Source organism: Arachis hypogaea, chromosome 15, assembly GCF_003086295.3.
Source record: "Arachis hypogaea cultivar Tifrunner chromosome 15, arahy.Tifrunner.gnm2.J5K5, whole genome shotgun sequence".
Lineage (NCBI taxonomy): Eukaryota > Viridiplantae > Streptophyta > Magnoliopsida > Fabales > Fabaceae > Arachis > Arachis hypogaea.
In genome coordinates, this window is record NC_092050.1 from 5,212,816 (window position 1) to 5,230,836 (window position 18,021).

At 34.3% G+C, this 18,021-nt stretch overlaps 3 protein-coding genes across 12 annotated transcripts; 1 reads left to right on the forward strand and 2 right to left on the reverse strand.

Annotated features, from left to right (window-relative positions):
- Window positions 1–6,822: 6,822 nt before the first annotated feature.
- LOC112747830 (protein TIFY 10b-like) lies at window positions 6,823–9,544 on the forward strand. 2 transcript variants are annotated; one of them, XR_011872737.1, is made up of 5 exons: window positions 6,823–7,073; window positions 7,187–7,566; window positions 7,650–7,707; window positions 8,008–8,166; window positions 8,473–9,544. XR_011872737.1 is itself a non-coding variant. In XM_025796035.3 (4 exons), exons 1-4 carry the CDS (start codon window positions 6,970–6,972, stop codon window positions 8,111–8,113), a joined length of 648 nt encoding a protein of 215 aa, XP_025651820.1. In that variant the 5' UTR covers window positions 6,823–6,969; the 3' UTR covers window positions 8,114–8,318. The 2 variants fall into 2 exon arrangements, 1 of the variants encoding a protein (XP_025651820.1); XM_025796035.3 differs by lacking the exon at window positions 8,473–9,544 and having other exon boundaries at window positions 8,008–8,318.
- Window positions 8,403–11,617, reverse strand: LOC112747829 (uncharacterized). Its single transcript, XM_025796034.3, has 5 exons — window positions 10,935–11,617; window positions 10,088–10,195; window positions 9,540–9,584; window positions 9,161–9,298; window positions 8,403–8,900 (listed from the first exon to the last, which is right to left on the reverse strand). The coding sequence occupies exons 1-5, from the start codon at window positions 11,307–11,309 to the stop codon at window positions 8,562–8,564; spliced, it is 1,005 nt and encodes a 334-aa protein (XP_025651819.1). The 5' UTR covers window positions 11,310–11,617; the 3' UTR covers window positions 8,403–8,561.
- A 142-nt stretch (window positions 11,618–11,759) lies between these two features.
- LOC112747828 (serine/threonine-protein kinase SRK2A) lies at window positions 11,760–14,133 on the reverse strand. Of its 9 annotated transcripts, none has more exons than XR_003174970.3 (10): window positions 13,856–14,133; window positions 13,632–13,760; window positions 13,469–13,543; window positions 13,290–13,391; window positions 13,152–13,205; window positions 12,944–13,036; window positions 12,746–12,838; window positions 12,509–12,618; window positions 12,323–12,421; window positions 11,760–12,189 (listed from the first exon to the last, which is right to left on the reverse strand). XR_003174970.3 is itself a non-coding variant. In XM_025796031.3 (10 exons), the coding sequence occupies exons 2-10, from the start codon at window positions 13,752–13,754 to the stop codon at window positions 12,168–12,170; spliced, it is 714 nt and encodes a 237-aa protein (XP_025651816.1). In that variant the 5' UTR covers window positions 13,755–13,760; window positions 13,856–14,133; the 3' UTR covers window positions 11,760–12,167. The 9 variants fall into 9 exon arrangements, 8 of the variants coding, with proteins under 8 accessions (XP_025651816.1, XP_025651811.1, XP_025651818.1 ...); XM_025796031.3 differs by having other exon boundaries at window positions 12,323–12,369; window positions 12,514–12,618; XM_025796026.3 differs by having other exon boundaries at window positions 12,514–12,618.
- Window positions 14,134–18,021: the final 3,888 nt, after the last annotated feature.

The following is an 18,021-nucleotide window of genomic DNA, read 5'->3' on the forward strand; positions in this document are numbered from 1 at the left end:
CTATAATAGTCAACAATTATAGTCAAATAAATAAGTCATTATCATAACCTATAGCCTAAGCACGTTAAAATTCAAACAAATAAACATCAAATAATAAGCACATTAAAATTCAAATATTTTGAAAACTAAATGCAAGAGTAGTAATAAGCCTTCAAAATCCTTCAGTCCATAATCATTTATCTCATCAATTAAGTATATTCAAGAGAGGAACTATGACTTTCAAAAAATAGCATATAATTGAAGAAATTAACAAATGTCACGAAGATCAAACACTTGAACAAAAACTAAAATCATAATTCAATCAGAGACCAATTTTTTATAACAAGTTAACAATAGAAAAACTTATCGAGTTAGGTAAATAAAAGAGAGAAGACAAAAAAATTTAGGCAAATAAAAGAGGAAAAGATGAAAAAATTGAAAGCTTACAAGAGAAGAAATCAACGTGACAATGACAAAGAAAACAACCACCATAGATCGAAGAAGACGATCTCCATAGACCAAAAGAGACAAAAATCACGTAGTACTATTGACGACTTGACAGACGATGCATGAGATCAGAGAAGATGACTTTGAAAATTGCCGAGTTGGAGTTACTGTCTACCTTGTTGATGGAGAAGACCAGGTTGCTGCTGGAAATGAGGACGATTGCTGTCGAAGACAAGAACATTTGTTGTTTTGAGTGAGTGACTGTCTCTGTGAACGAGTAACCACCGTGGGGAGAAAAAAAAGCCTTGAGTGAGTGACTACCGCCGTGAGTGAGTGAGGGTGTGAGCTCTATTAGGGTTCTTTAATTCGGGGGAGAGAAAGAAATGATGAAATGGTTGCTCTTTAGAGTTAACTTTAATTTATATTTTGAGTAATACCCCAAATAGGTCCCCAAAAATTTGGTGGTTCGACAGATTTGTCCCCAGAAAAATTAATTAGGTCCTAAGTCTCTAAAATTACTAGATATATGCCATATAGGTCCTCAAGCCAAGTTGAACCGGTTAACATAACGCTCTCTCTCCTACGTGGAGGTTGTAGGTATGACGTGTCAGGTAAGGAAACACGTGTCACGCTCAGGACAGATTAATCCCAGAACACGTGGCTAAACCGACGTCGTTTTGGGACAACGCAAAACGACGTCGTTTTGGGACAATGTCAAACGACGCCGTTTTGAAGGGACAAATTTGTCCCCACCTTTGTTCTCTGATTCTCGAAACTTTGACTTTCTAAAGTCAAATAGGTCCCCAAAAATTTTGTTATAAGTCAAAAAGGTTCCTGAATTTATAGTATATATATCAAATTGGTCCCCTCGAATTAAGCAACTAGAACCATAATTAGAATCAAATCATGATGAAATTATCCAAAGTATGTCAAAATATGTAGTCTCAAGCACATGAAATAGTAGATCTCAAGTATAATTACAGTCAAACAATTAGAATGGAGATCATACTAATACATTGTCTTGTGGTCATGGTAACCCAAGTCCAAGAAAAATTCCTATAGGTCAAAGAAACAGATCAAGTCAACGTCCATTGGGAGAAATTTTTTTACTTCTCCATTAATGTACACAAGTACTCCTTTGTTGTCTCTAACAAAATTTTCACTACGGTAAAATACAAGTACCATGTCTTTACTCATCTAAATACCAAAAAATAAAACTCTGTCACAAGTTAATCAAGCAACCAACACAATACAACAACATCATAATAGAATAAAAAATTCAAATACCTATATTATTTTTGTTATTATCAAATATCTATCCGTAACCACTTCACATCTCTCACTTAAGCTATACCTACAATAAACTGTCTTTGATCTACTCTAAACATACATCACATGCACGTTCATCATACTTCACTCTTTACTGCCAATTTAATACAGCAAAAACTAACTTAACTTATCTCGAATAATAGTGATATACATGACACACCACCACCAAGAAGTCCCTGTTCACACTGTCAAAGCACCATAAGAACTTGGATAAACGTTAATGGAAATGAAGAATATGAAGGGTTAGGTCATAAAATCTAGGTGAGGGTTTGGGATACCTGTAATTTTACAAAGAGAAAGGGAGAGGATACATTTTTTTTATACAAGGTACCTACTAACGAATTCTAATTGTTTAACTATAATTATACTTGAGATCTGCCATTTCATGCCCTTGAGCCTACATATTTTGACATACTTTGGATAATTTCATCATGATTTGATTCTAATTATGGTTCTAGTTACTTAATTCGAGGGGACCAATTTGATATATATACTATAAATTTAGGGACCTTTTTGAATTATAACAAATTTTTTGGGGACCTATTTAACTTTAGAAAGTCGAAGTTTCGAGAACCAGGAAACAAAGTTGGGGACGAATCTGTCCTCTCAAAACGACGTCGTTTTAGCCACGTGTTCAGGGACTAATCTGTCCTGAGTGTGACACATGTTGCTTTACCTGACATGTCACACCTACAACCTCCACGTAGGAGAGAGACTGTCGTGTTAACTGGTTCAACCTGGTTTAAGGACTTATATGGCATATATCTAGTAATGTTAGGGACCTGGGACCTAGTTAATTTTTCTAGGGGATAAAATCTATCGGATCGCCAAATCTTTGAGGACCTATTTAGAGTAATACTCTTATATTTTTTATTTAATAAAAAAGTTTTTGGTTTATAAATTTGATTCATGTTCCGTTCCCTCAATTTCAATACCTAGACTAATTATAGTCAGGTGTCATCAAGTGACTTATACTTGATTATACTCGATTATCTATCAGTTTTAGAATTAATTTAATTGGTTCAGGTTGTGTTCGAATGAGTAATCAGATTATTTAAATCTGTAAATATCCTTAATTGTTAAGAAGTTTAACCAGATAGCTATCACTCCATTTTAGTATATTATTAATGCGATTCTATGACAAAAATAAAGTTAAGAAGTAACTTGAGTTTTAAATACTAAATTTTTTTTCCAAAGATATAAACTTTCATTAATAGAAAAAAAAGTAAAGATGTCCATTATTGCTAGGACCAAAAGAAAGAAGATAGGGTCATAACTCAACTAAGCCTTCAGTAATTGAAGGTAAAGACTAGCGTTTTATAAAGAAAGAAATAGGGACCAATATTATCAAAGTTAGGTAAGAAGGGAGCTTGGAAGTCGCAGGAGTTCATCATGGTGCTTGCAGGCTGAAGAGAGGACTTCAACGGGGGATCTCCGTTTGTGTTCAAAAATCTATGAGTTTCATTCCTTCCACAAAAATCAGAGAAGAATAGCAAGAAAATGGGAGTGGGTCTGTCGATTGGGGCTAGATTTGAGGGCTTCCATTGATGGTATCCACCATTGGGTAAAGGTACCAGAAGGGGTTGTTGCTAGCAGGTATGCGAGTGGACTTTGATTCCAAACTTCTTTAGCATATTTGCATGTCACCAAGCAATGGAGCACTGTTTCATCTTCTTCTGAGCAACACGGGCAAATTGCAGATGTTGATGGGAAGCGATGGTGAAGGAGGTGGCAAACCGGGAGACCTTGGTGGATGCTTTTCCAAAGAAAAATCTTGATTTTGTGGGGGAGAGCCAGCTTCCACAGGGTGACCCATACACCTCTTTGTCTCATCAGTTGGGGACAAAACTCAATTGGATCATGATTGAATTGGTATGCCACCGAATAGCCGGATGCAGTGTTATACGTTCCACCCTTGTTTAGTACCCACTGAAATTCATCAGCTCCAGGTTCAATGTTTAGAGTCAATATTTTATAAGCAACATCTGCCGAAAAATTTTCATAGATCAATGTCTGATTCCACTGTTGGTTCTCTGAGAACAGGTCTTTAACCCAAAAAAGAGGACATCCCAGGTTTAGGTGGTGCAGGCTACGTGTGATAGTGAAGGGGTACGGAGGAGGAAGCCAAGGGTCTTCATAGATACGTAGCTGAGATGCTGAGCCAATTCGCCAAGTTATCCCTTTTTCAACTACAGAGCGCCCCTCTAAAAGGCTTCTCCAGCCCCATGAAGGTGAGCTTTCTATCTCTGCCTTTAGTGCATCTGTATATTTGTAGTACTTTCCTTTGAGTATTTTGGCTACAAGAGAATTAGGTTGTGTTAGGATCCTCCAAAATTGCTTTCCAAGTAAGGCTAGATTTTGTGCTTTAAGGTCTTTAAAACCCAGTCCTCCTTCCCTCTTTGGTCTGGTCATCGTATTCCAGCTTATCCAAGCCATTCGTCTTTGACTCCCTTTTTGTCCCCACCAAAACTGTGTGAGAATGCTGTGAATATCTGAGATTAGACTATCTGGAAGTCTGAAGCAGGATAGAGTATAGATTGGAATGGCTTCGCCCACCGCCTTTAGAAGGACTTGTCTTCCCCCTGCCGAGAGGAGGCTGCGCATCCACCCCTTGAACCTTGTTTCGAACTTTTTCTTTAACGAAACTAAATGTTGCCTTTTTAGATTTAGACACAATAGAGGGTAAACCAAGGTACTTGTCCTGAACCCCGATGTGGTTAATGTTCAATGCCTCTGCCAATTGAGTTCGAACTGAGGTCGGGGTGTTGTTACTAAAAAATATTGCCGACTTGGCCAAATTAACTTGCTGCCCGCTGAAGCTCTGATAGGATACTAGTAAATTAAGAATATTATCACAACTATCCATAGAAGCTTTACAAAATAGAATAGAGTCGTCAGCAAATAATAAATGGTTTACTCTAGGACATCGCCTAGTGACTTGAATTCCTTGAATAGTACTGTTTTGTTCTGCCTTGTGTAGCAAGAAGGAGAGTCCTTCTGCACAAAATAAAAAAGATAGGGGGATAGAGGGTCGCCTTAGCGAATGCCTCTATTTGGCTTGAAAAAGCCAAAAGGTTGTCCTTCCACAACGACAGAATAAGAAACAGTAGTTACTAATTCGCGAACCCAGTTAATCCAAATATCATCAAATCCCAGCTTGTTTAGCATAAACCATAGAAACTGCCACTCAACCTTATCATAGGCTTTACTCATATCAAGTTTGACGGCCATTTCTGTTGCCACACCCTGTCGCTTAGTTTTCAGATAGTGCATGTATTCATGGGCAATGAGAATATTATCGGATATAAGTTGACCTTTAATAAAAGCACTCTGGTTAAGACTTATTAGTTTAGGCATCATTCCTTGAAGTCTATGCACCATGACTTTAGAGATAATTTTATAGATAACTGAAGAAAGACTTATCGGTTGCACCTGATTCATAGTATTGGCATCTAGAACCTTTGGGATCAAACAGATTTGAGTGTGATTAAGGCTTTTTAGAATTCTTCCACTTACGAAAAAACTTTGAACCGCTCTAAAGACATCTCCATTAACAATGTCCCAGAAATTCTAAAAAAATTTAGCCGTCAGACCGTCTTCACCAGGCGCACTCTGAGGGTGGATGCTGAATGTAGCTCTCCTGACCTCCTCTATAGGGATTGGTCTTTGAAGCCGACGATTCATGGAAGCTGTAACCTTCGACTCAAAGTCTGTAAAATATGGTTCAAGATTGGCTTGGCATTTAGAAGTAAATAGCCCCTGAAATAACTCTCTGCCACCTCGGTTATTTCTGCATTAGTGGTTGCAACTTCACCATTATCTCCTTCTAGTTTCCAGATCTTGTTCCTCCTGGTTCTATTTTTGAATTTTTAATGGAAAAATTGCATGTTCTGATCCCCTGCTTGTAACCATTTGATCCTGGACTTGGCTTTCCAATACATTTCCTCATCATGAAATGCTATTTCTAGTTGCCTTTCTAATTCAATTAATTCTTGTCCCCCGAAGGTACCCTCTGTTCGAAGAGCTTCAATCTGATCCTGGATTTGTTCAATTCGTCTTTTGGAGTTTGTGTTGCTTCCCTGCTGCCATTGAACCAGTTTATGGCGGCATTTTTTAATTTTTTGTGCCAACACAAATATGGCTGAACCTTCAACTCTTTCCTTCCAAGCTTCATTGATTATTTGTCGAACCTCTGGACTAGGACACCATCTCTCTTAGAATTTAAATCTCTTTTTCGATTTCTCCCTGGCTGGATTAGTATCAAGTAGGATAGGAGCATGATCCGAACCGCTTTTTGACAATCTTAAAACAGTAGCATGCGAATAGTTAGTCACCCAACTAACTCTCCCAAGCACACAGTCTAATGTTTTCTGAATGAGAGCCTCTTCTCTATGCCTGTTAGTCCAGTAAAAGGCCTACCTACCATACCCAAATCAACAAGAGAGTGAGCATCTATAAAGAAATTAAAAACATCAATCACTGATTGGAGTTTGAAATTGTCTCTTGATTTTTCATTCTGAATTTTAAATACTAAGTTAAAACTTAAAAGACTATTTTAAGTAAAATAAAATTTTAAAGATCAAATTAAAACGTAAATATAATGTTCGATACCCACCTAAATATTAATTAAAAAAATGTGTCAATTTAATATACAATAAAATAATAAGTAACATTAATAACATAACATTATTTTTAGGGTAACAGTCATAAATAGTAAAGTGATGCGGACACGTCAAGTAGAAGAAGGAGGCATCAGGCATGTCCGCATGTGATAAACGTTAAGTTTTTTTATTTATTTTTTTCTTTTATTTTTAAACTTTAGGTTAGTAGATTTGAAAACGAAAACAGAAGAGTAGGACAATTTGTGCCCCCCATGTTAAGCAACGCAAATAACACGTGCTCAATTTTCTTTCAATACCAAATAGTCCTGAACCAATGAATCAAGTAATGGCGATGTGACAATACAAGTGGACACCCACTGTTCTAAAAACACCACTGGCCCAGTCTCCATCACAAGTAGCCTTCTTCACATTTAATAATAATTAAATAACATACCCTAAACCCCACATATTACTCGTGCTTTAATTCTCCCATCACACTTTACATATAAAAAAATGAAGATAAGCTTCATTGCCCATTACCCTTCACCACCCACCTCTTCCTCTTCTTTTGTTTTTTGTTTCCCCCTTTCTTGTGTGTATTTGAATTTCAAGAATGAAACCAAAGAACCTTCCTGCTTTGAATCTACTCTCTCAACAACTTTCTTACCGTAATTCTCACCTCACCATGGAAGAAATTCCAACCTTTCTAAACTCCAGGTATATATACGAATTAATTATTTTGATGTATAATTTTTTAGTAATAAATCTAATAATTCTACATAGAATTACGCAAATTTTCTCATTGGATCAATCTATTGAATGTTGTACAGTGTGATGAAGAAGGTTCCTGTGACGAATAACGAGAATAAAGGTTCACAGTTGACAATCTTCTATGGCGGTGAAGTTATAGTGTTCGATGATATTGAGGCGGAGAAAGTGAAAGAGATGATGTGTCTTGCAAGCAAAGGTTCATCATCAACGATCTCGCAATCAAACCATCACAAAAACAATATCAATAATAATAATAATTACGGTTACAGAGTGGCTCGGCGATGTTCATTTCCTTCGCTACCTAATGATGTGGTTCGGAATACAAGTTCTTGTGTTGCTCCTCCAACTTCTCCTTTTCCTTTTATGATTCCTGCTACCATTCCCAACAATTCGGTTAAGGATCAGCATCCTCAACCACCTTCCAGATCCGTTGTTTCTGGTAATTTTAATTTCTTCTAGGTTTTGCTTCAACTTGTTTTACATCTCATGGTTTGTGATTCATGAATTTCCTTTCATGTTCAGATCTACCACTTGCTAGGAAAGCTTCACTACACCGATTCTTGGAGAAGAGAAAGGATAGGTAAGAAAGATGATTTTCTCTGATTCTTTGTTTCTTAATAGAACCTGAGAATTTGAATAATTAATTAGGGTTTTGAACGCAAGTTTGGAATTCAATTCTTTAATTTGGTGCTGTAACGTGGCAAGGAATTCGAATAATATGAGAATCCAATTTATATCTAAACTGATTCAGACCTAAATTTGTCTAATTTGCTGAAAAAAAGGGCATTTATGAAAAATGTAATGACTTGATTTTTCTCTTAAGATCCATTGATTGAAATTGACTTTTTTTTTTTTTTTAAATTTTGTTGTGTATTTGCAGAATTGCTGCGAGATCACCGTATCAAACAAGCAGCCCCATGTCATGGCTTTCCATGGTAGTTAGATCACCACAGGAGAATTCTGAGACTAGCTCCAGTGTAGTGTAGTATTACCCATTTGATGTACTTATTGATAGGGTTCTCTACTAGTCCTATGCTAGGTAGTTATATATGTCTCTCTATATATATATTCATTGATGTTATCGTTCATGCTTACTATGATGGTCAATTAGCAAAAACAAAGGACTATCATTTAATGCTGTTACCTCTTCTAATAGCTCAATGAAAAATGTTCCCGGATATTAATGTTGAACTGCTCATGCCTTTTTGTATTGTTATTTTACACTTCAAATTCATCTATGCAATCAAACTTAAGATCTTAGAGTTACAGCACAAATTCATCCAATAACATAATATTGATATTAATATAAAAAAGTGACTAAGTTACATAAACGTTTAATACACAGGATGTGAAAGGAGAAAAAAAAGTGTGAGCTTTTCAAACCAAAAAGAATTGCAATCCTTGTATGCAATAGCAACTTTGGCTTGTCTTTTTTCAATCTTCATGCCTCTTCTTGATTCTACCAAGCGACAAGGGGACAGGTCTTTCCAAAACGGTGACATTAATGTTGTTCCAAACATCTGATGCTGTAGGGAGGGTAGCAATTTTCTCAGCAACATGCAAGTCTTCTGGAAGAACAGAACCAAAGACAGTGTATTCATGTTTCCACTCTGCATGGTTAGCTAAGCTAATAAAGAATTCTGGGCCAGGACCAATCCATGCAACTGAGCCCCTTCTTATTGTGGGACAATCTTCAGCAGGAAGTTTCTTGAATGTCGTGCCTTGTGCTTCAAGTGTCCCTTGAATCAATGCATAAGGGGGACCAAAAGCAGCCTGGGAATTCAAAATGCATTTACTATCATTCAGTACTACTAACATTATGGCTTGCATTGAAGCAATGAACATGGGAATAATATATAACCTTAGATAGTAAATCACAATGTGTATGAAAGGAACATAAATTTCTTACATGATAACGAAACTGGCAGATGATAATGTTACAATGCAGAAATGCATATATCTGATGTGGATGGATAATTGCAGAATGACATAGATGGAAATGCATATCATGCATTGGATGGAAATATGCTTACATTTTTTATGTGGTTTCCTTCTGAATCCCATGATTCACCTCGGCTCTCTGCACGGTAAAATTGGCAACCTGCACAGTGGCGCAATGCCAGCAACTCTAGAATGTATGCAACTGAGTGTGGAGCACAGTCAGGGAAAAGCTGCATCAAATAAATGATATACTTAGTTGAACATTCACAATGGCATATTGCAGCATGCAAGTTTAGTCAATCAATCCTTTCATGTCATTATATTTAAAAATCTGGGAAAGAAAGACAACATTCTAAAGCTTACAACATACACTTCATTTTCCTTGTAATCTAAGTTCAGATGTTCTTTCATAAGGTTTAACTGATGTGATCATATTGGTATATTAAAGGTCCTGAAAGCATGATCACTTACTTTCATATGAAGAGTTCCAAATTCAGTTTCCATTGCAATAATACCCTGAAAGAAAGATAAAGAAAAAATGTTGATACATAAGATAATCCTTCATAAGTTGTTTAAATCCCAACAGTGTAATGCATAATAAAAGGATTGAAAAGACAAACTAACAAAGAGGATAACAATTTTAGAAACACAGGTTATCACTTAAGATGATTACCAATTAATCATAAAGACACAGGTCACACAAAAGATGACAAAGTTGACGCGTTACTCGTACAAATTGGATTCATCCCATCACCCGCTTATATGTAACATAATGTTTGAAACTACATTTGATGTTTTCATTTTACCATGTAGCACACATCACAATACAGAACCAACCAAATTCTTAAGAATAGGCAACAAAGCTTGGTACAAACAACCAAGATTGCATTCTGGAGAAAGTTAAGTGCAGAGGCCAAGAAGGGAAATATTTCATAATTTTCTCTAGGTTAAGCCCTAAGTAACAAACAATACTTTCATAACTAAAGAAACATTGATTAAGAAAATCCAACTTCTCTTACCTCTCCTTTTCCAAAGATGAGACCAGAAATCCAATAATTTTCTTCCCCTGGAGGCCCACCATCTTGCTTTTCAGGGGCTAAGCTGTCCTTCTGCTTCTTCAACCAACACTGAAATAATGAACTTAAAAGATTTTAAATTTGAATCTCAGAAGCAAAAATCAAGAATAGCTGAATAAAAGCCCTTGATCAAAATTAACTATGGTGCTCATAAATTCACTCAGAAAGAATTTGCAGAAAGCCATGAAAGAAAAACAACTTCCTGAAAATTTGTCTCATAAGTTTAAACCACTTTGCTAATACAAGCCATAATAGGGCCAAAATCTTGCAGCGAGTTTAGATTAGGCAGACTAATGTATCTATTTTTGCACCTAACTATTTTAGCATTCCTGCTTGCAATCAACAAACTTCCACAACAATATCAGTTGCTTCTCTCACTTTGTGACCTCTTATTAAAACTATCAAGTCACTCTCAATGTTGAATCTAGAAAGTGAAACTCCTCATTTTGATGTTGAATCTAGAACCACAGTTAGGATGTTCCCATGTGTGCGTTCGAAAGTTACTATATAGCAGTCTATTACTCAAACACTGACACCATAAGAATTAAAACGACCATCCAAATGTTATGCAGTGCATGGAATAATCCATGGAGATAGAATTTATATAAATCTCTGAAATAATTTTAAATTCCAGCACACGAATAATCTAATTACAATATATTATCTATCTAATCAACCCTAAAAAAGGTCCATCCAAATGACAAATACACAGATCTTCAAAACATTGCTAAGTCAAACTAACACAACACACACAACAGAGTGAAAGGTGCATTGAGAAAGATAACATTACCTCACCGAACTTGGATCCACAAGCTTCACGGTTCCCACAGAACACCCACGTGTCACAGAGGCATGGTCCATCATTCCCGGTGCACATTGATTTGCAAGCGTTGCAGCAATCTTCGGAGCTGTTGAACTTAAAATCAGAACCCCACTTCACTGCAGCACCCCATAGCTCCAAATTCTCAATCCCTCTGCAGCACCCTCCACCACCTCCTTCTCCGACCAATGCCAACGACGACGACCCAGACAAAGAAATGGACGAGTTTTTGGTGAGGACCGCAGAGACGAAGAAGTAGACCAAACCACAGGAAGCAAAGGAGACCAAGAGAAGGATCAAACGGTTGTAAAGAATGGTACTTTTTTCATCGTGCTTGCGACCCATTTGGAGAAGAAGAAGAAGAAGAAAGCGATGGATTTGGTTGAAGTGGAAAATACATAGGGCGTTGACCGCCCAAAAAAAAAGAGACAAAAAAAATAAAGAAGAGGAGGATGATTAGTTGTTGAAAGTGGTGCTAAATAGAAGAGAGATATAGAATAATCAGAACAAGAAAGAGTTTAGTTAATCTAGAGAGATTGGGTTAGGAATTGGGATGCCAAGTTGCCAATTTTTTCTTCATGCGATCGGTTCAGTAGTTCAAGATCGAAGACAGAGAGAGTCACATATTTTGTCGTTTTCTGTCTCATTAAACTTGAACCTTTGACTGTGTTGTAAGAACCCATTTGTTAAAATAAAATAAAATAGTTTCCAAGAGAAAACCAGAATATTCTAAATAATTGAGCATTTGAGCTCAATGATTAGAGAAAAAAAAAATTTCAACAAAGCAAAATACCGTAAGCTGAATAATAGCTCGATTAATCAAGCATTCTAATATGTTAATTTTTTTTTGTTACAACATTGACATTTTTAGCATCACAAAATTCAATTCATATAGTAATTAGTAATTATTATATTGACTTATAAAACACAACCCTAAATCAAGAGAAATTAAAGACAGTAACAATTAAGTTAAGGATGAAAGAGGTTTTTTAGAGTCTTCAATAACATTAAGTCCCTCTTTAACTTCAGCATCTTCAGAATCCAATTTTAATCCTGGATATGGTTTCCTTGCCTCTTTGACTATACGCATGATTTCTTCAACACTTTGGCTTGGTGGCTCCTCCTTCCCACTTTCTTCATTGATTCTTCTATCAGCCTCAATTATCTCTCTAGGCAAGTTCTTCAAGAACCATGTGTGCTGTTTTATCTCCGGAATAGTAATCCTCTTTAAAAACCATCACATATAATTTATTTAATGATCAGTATACAATACAAGTATTCTATCAAACATTTAGAGTATAAGATCTCAAACTATAGTATATTAGTATCCAACATTTATAGACTAATATAATACTTGCCTTGGCTGGATTGGCAACAAAAATGCAAGTGAGAAGATGCCTACACTCTGAAGAAAGACGCACATAATCAGGTATAGAATACTGCACGCTCATTATTCTCTGCCAACAAAGCAAGACTTTAAACTTTACTATCACTTTATGCTGTTAATCATCATGGAAGGAAAACTTGTAAGCTATGAATAAGACCTGACCCCAATAGTCTTTCTGAAGTCTCTAGGATCTTCTGGATCTTCAAATGGGTATGCTCCAACTAACATTACATACAGAGTCACCCCACATGACCAAACATCTGCAATCTGCACAATCACCAAAATAGTTATCAAGACTAAAGATAATTTAAAAAAAAAATTGGCTGATGCTAAAAAAAAAAGTTAATTTCCTAATATTACTCTTTGCGAATTCCAAAGAAATAACTTTGAATACCTTTCCATCATACTCCTTTCGAGACAAAACCTCTGGAGCAATATATGCTGGTGTTCCAACTGTTGACTTAGGCTGCGAATGCAGCAATGCAGACTGCGATTTTAAACATTGGTTAAGTAGAAATTTGCTACAAACAACAGCAATAACGAAGCAACACTAGTAAGAGATTAATTTTGGTGAGATTTTAATGACATTAACCTTGGAGAAACCGAAGTCACAAATCTTAAGTCGAGGTGCGGGATTACCGTCCAAGAGAGTGTTTTCCAGTTTCAGATCTCTATGACAAATTTGCTACAACAGTTGGTAACAACATACATTGAAATAAGAACTAATAAGAACTAACAAGCTTAATATGGTAAGAATAACAAAATGTGAAGTGTGAACCATAAACTATTTCATCTTATACCATTGAATGACAGTAGCTAACTCCAGATATGAGTTGCTGGAAGAAAAATCTTGCCTGTAACGTAAGAAATCAATGAAAACCATAATTTCATTACAAAATTTGAATACATATAAGATATGAATAAAATTGAATTGTAACCTCATCTTCGCTAAATCGACCAGCTGTACAAATCCTCCCAAAGAGTTCACCACCAGCAGCATATTCCAGAACAATAGCTAAATGAGTTGGAGTGAGAAACACCTTGCAGAAGAAAGATCTTACATTCAACATTGTTGCACATGCAGTGAAATTTAGATGCAAATGAAAAAAAGTATTACCTCTTTGAACCTGATAATGTTAGGGTGCCTTAGAGATCGGTGGTTAATTATCTCCCTTTGAACATTCTCATCAATCTGAAACTTGAAACTTTTGCTTTGAATTTGATAATGCAAACTGCAAAGACAGAAAAGATAGATCTTTGAAGAAGAAGATTTAATTTACCTTTTTACCCCTTTGAATGTATTTAACAGCAACAAGCTCCCCTGTTTTCTTGTCTTTAGCCAACCTAGCAACTCCGAAATTTCCAGAACCAAGGTCCTTGATTGGCTCATACCGTTCCTCCATATCCCACTATCCACATAACACATTAAAAATACAACGAATTAAATGAAATAAAAATAAACAAGGAGAGAGTAGGAGGAAGGAAGTACGTATATAGAGTTGACCTGAGTAACACAAACCAATGGAAGACTCAAGTCCTTCAAAGTTCAATCCTTGTTAATATGCTAATAAAATTTAAAATAACTATAGTATATAGTGGTAGTATTAGGAGATTAATGTTAAGTGGTATTATTATTATTTAATAGTGGCTTTACGGAGGTAAGTAATGATGAAAAAGAAACAAAGGTGAAACGCGGAGAGAGAACATGTGTAATGTAAGGTGTAACTGTCTAAAATCTAAAGTGGGAAGTGGGAACAGAAACCAACGCAGCCGAAACGTTCCGTTAGGAAGATGCGTACGCGCTTTTAAGTTAAGTTCTACGCTACGCGCTGCAACAGAAAGTTAACAGCATCCATCACACTGACACCCACAGAAAAAGAAAGAGAGAAAAGAAAAACAACCGTAACGTGGGTTACACGTTTTTATCTATTTTTGTCAATTATTTCACATGTATTTTATGTAGAGCAATATTATATCACCAACAAATATTATTATTTTTTATTAGTAATAATTTATATTTAATGTAAATTAAAAATTTTTAAAACAAAGTTGAAATGAAATAAAATTTATGAATATTTTTAAATTTTTTATCAAATTTAAAAAACAAAAGTTATATTTTATCTTTTGTATTTATATTTATTAAAATTTTACACACAATAAATATATAATTTATATTTATATTTATTAAAATTTTTATATATAAATTAATACAGTTTGTATATATATTTTTAAAATTTATACATATAAATTAATTAAATTTATTTATTAAATATAATTTCATATTTATAATGATCAAATAATAACAAAACATACTAAACGTTGAACCCCAAAAATTTTTCTTTTATCTATTTTTGTTTTGTTATATCGGACATAAAGTTTTGATGGCTGATATTGTACTATTAATATTATAATTAATATTTAACATAAAAAAATTTAAAAATTTTAAGAATAATAATATTTAGAATTTAATAAAAAACAATAATTTTAAATTGAACAAAAATTTATTTTTAATAAAATTTATATTATATTTATATAGTAATTTGTTTTAGTATTGACTAAATTTGGTCCTTATAGTGTTGATTTTATAATATTGTTTTTCTATATTATTCAATTTTTTATTATGACATCAATTTACTGACTTATATAATTCATATATTATTATAAATATTTTATTAAAAAATTAATATTTTAATTTAGTACATGTCGGGTAATGGATCGCTTTCTTTTGTTGAGAGTTACAACTATAAAACGTGCGTGTCATTCGGTCCCCAACACCTATCAGAATGGCCACTGAAAATGCCCAATCATTAAAATTGGAGTAAACTACACTTATACGCTTCTACGAATTTTTACTTGAGTTACCTCCAATCATTTTCTCTAAAGTTTCTTTTTTAAACGGAAAATTCATATGTTTGAATAATAAAATAACTTTTTACAATTTAAAAATTTATAATTGATCTCTAATTATTAGTTAGTTTTTTTTAATTAAGAGTATTAAACTACACTTTTATTTTAGTCCATGACAACAATAAAGAAGTCTCGTAACCTACACATTCAACTCAACAGAATACATAAATTCATTATAATTTTAGTCTTTATTATCTTATATTTTCTTTATCTTATCTTTAGTTGTTCTTATCTTATCTTTATTTGCTTTTATCTTCATAAAACAATGTTCTATATATATAGTTTTACCTTCATAATTTACAATTCAATTTAATCAATCCACAATCAATAAAAGTTCGCTTTCTTTCTTTTTTTTATTCTTTTACAATTTTATCAAATAGTAAGATTTAAACTTATGATTTTTAGATGAATATAGAAAAATTATACCATCTAAGTTATAGCTTGTTGACAATTACTTCATTAGTTAGCATAAGCAATTTTCGTAAACAGTAATTTAATGATGTGTCAGGATCATTTAGATCAATATTAAAAAATTTTAAATTATGAAATATCTCTTTGTCTTTTAGACAAATGATAAAAAATAAAAATAATATTTACTCTTTTAAATATTTAATTTAAGAGTCACTTTTAAATTAGATAAATTAAATTCCTTGTTTATTATATATATTATTCTCAAATTACTTTTATAATGGGTCATCACTATGAAAAGTAAATAATAAACATAGAGATAATTTAGTAAACCATATAGAAAAAGACTAATAACATTAAATTTAGGAGTGAAAAATTTACTTTTCTTTACTATATAATTAATTATTAGATTATAATCTCGATTTATTTTTATTTTTAGGTTTTGGTGTATAAAAGAAAATTGCCAACTTAAATGTACAAATAGTATAGACACCAAAATAAAAAAGTATAAATAGTATTATCTTTTTCACTTATGTTATGCCATCTTATTTTATGGCTAAATATATTAATTTAGGACAATATTTAAAAATATTTTGAATTTATAATTTTTTATTAGAATTTACTAAAGTAAAAGATTGGTGAAATTATTATTTAATTATTTTTAAATTAACGTAATAAAATTCACACATAATAAAAATTAGACGATAATATATACTTGTTCTTATGTGATAAGTGATAATTTTTTTAAGTTTTTTCATGTATATCTCTACTCTTGAAGGAATTAAGTTTCATTCTTCTTGTTTGAAAATGAAATATACCTCGACTTTTTAAAAAAAATTGAGTGGATACGCTTAGACAAATTTAAATCTGTATAATAAGTATATTATAATAGTAAAATAATATATCATTGCATCTCCACTCCATCTATGAATATTCTCTGGAATGGCTCCCCTTCAGAAGATTTTTATCCTACCAGAGGCATCAGACAGGGAGATTCCTTCTCTCCTTACCTTTTTGTTTTATGTATTGAAAGATTATCCCATCTTATTACTTCTCTTGTCAATAATAAAGAATGGAAGCCTATTATCCTATCTAGAGGTGGACCTAAGATCTCTCACCTGTGTTTTGCAGATGATTTGGTCCTTTTTGCTCAAGCCAACAACGAGCAAGTCCGTGTCATCAAGAAAACTCTCAGGATTTTTTGTGAGAGGTCGGGACAAAAAGTCAATTTTCAGAAATCATGCGTTTTCTTCTCCAAGAACGTAAACCACACTATCAGGCATGAACTAAGCTCACAACTAGGTATTAACCTTACTAACAATTTGGGAAAATACCTAGGGGTGCCGCTCATTCATGAAAGGTGTACTAAGCAGCATTTCCAATTTATCCTCGACAAGATGCGTAATAAGCTCAACTCTTGGAATATGAAGACTCTTTCCTTTGCAGGGAGATGTACCCTTGTTCAATCCGTTCTCTCTACCATTCCAACTTATGTCATGCAAACCATGAAGATCCCTAAAGAAGTGTGCAATCAGATCGATAGAATTTGCATGGATTTTCTTTGGGGGGCTAGTGAGGGCGAGAAAAAAATTTATTTGGTTAATTGGGATGCTGTATGCAAGCCCAAGCATAGAGGGGGTCTAGGTCTTCGTAAAGCTCAAGATTCGAACCGCCTTTTCCTCATGAAGTTAGCATGGAACTTAATTACAAACACAAACTCCTTATGGGTTAAGGTGATGAGATCCAAATATGGCTGCAGTGGTGATACTATGCCTAAAATTCACCAAAAGCCTAATTGCTCTAATGCCTGGAAGGGAATAGCTAAGGTGTGGAACCAGTTCAAGACTAGCATTGTTTGGAGGTTAGGAGATGGCGAAACAGCCCGTTTTTGGGAGGATCATTGGATCCCAGGTATTGAGTCCCTTAAAACTGTTGCTTTGGGGAACCTCACGGTAAATGCTCTTGAAGAAAAAGTGAATATGTTCGCTGATCATAATGGTAATTGGAGGTGGGAGAAGCTTCAACAAGTTCTTCCTGAGGATGTCCTAGACATCATTCGCCTTATGAAAGCTCCTCAAAGGGAATTTGGGCCTGATAGTCTAAGCTGGCTACCAGAATCGCATGGGGAATTTTCTATCAAGTCAGCCTATGAAGAGTTCTATGATACTGATAACACTACTGGTAACTACGTCAAGAACATATGGAAACAAAAATTCCCTCAAAGACTAAAAACATTTGTTTGGCTGATTATGCACAAAGCGCTACTCACAAATTCTAGAAGACAAAGAAGGGGGCTTACCAATGATGCGAGCTGCCCCAGATGCCCTGGAAATGATGAAACGTTGCTTCATGTGT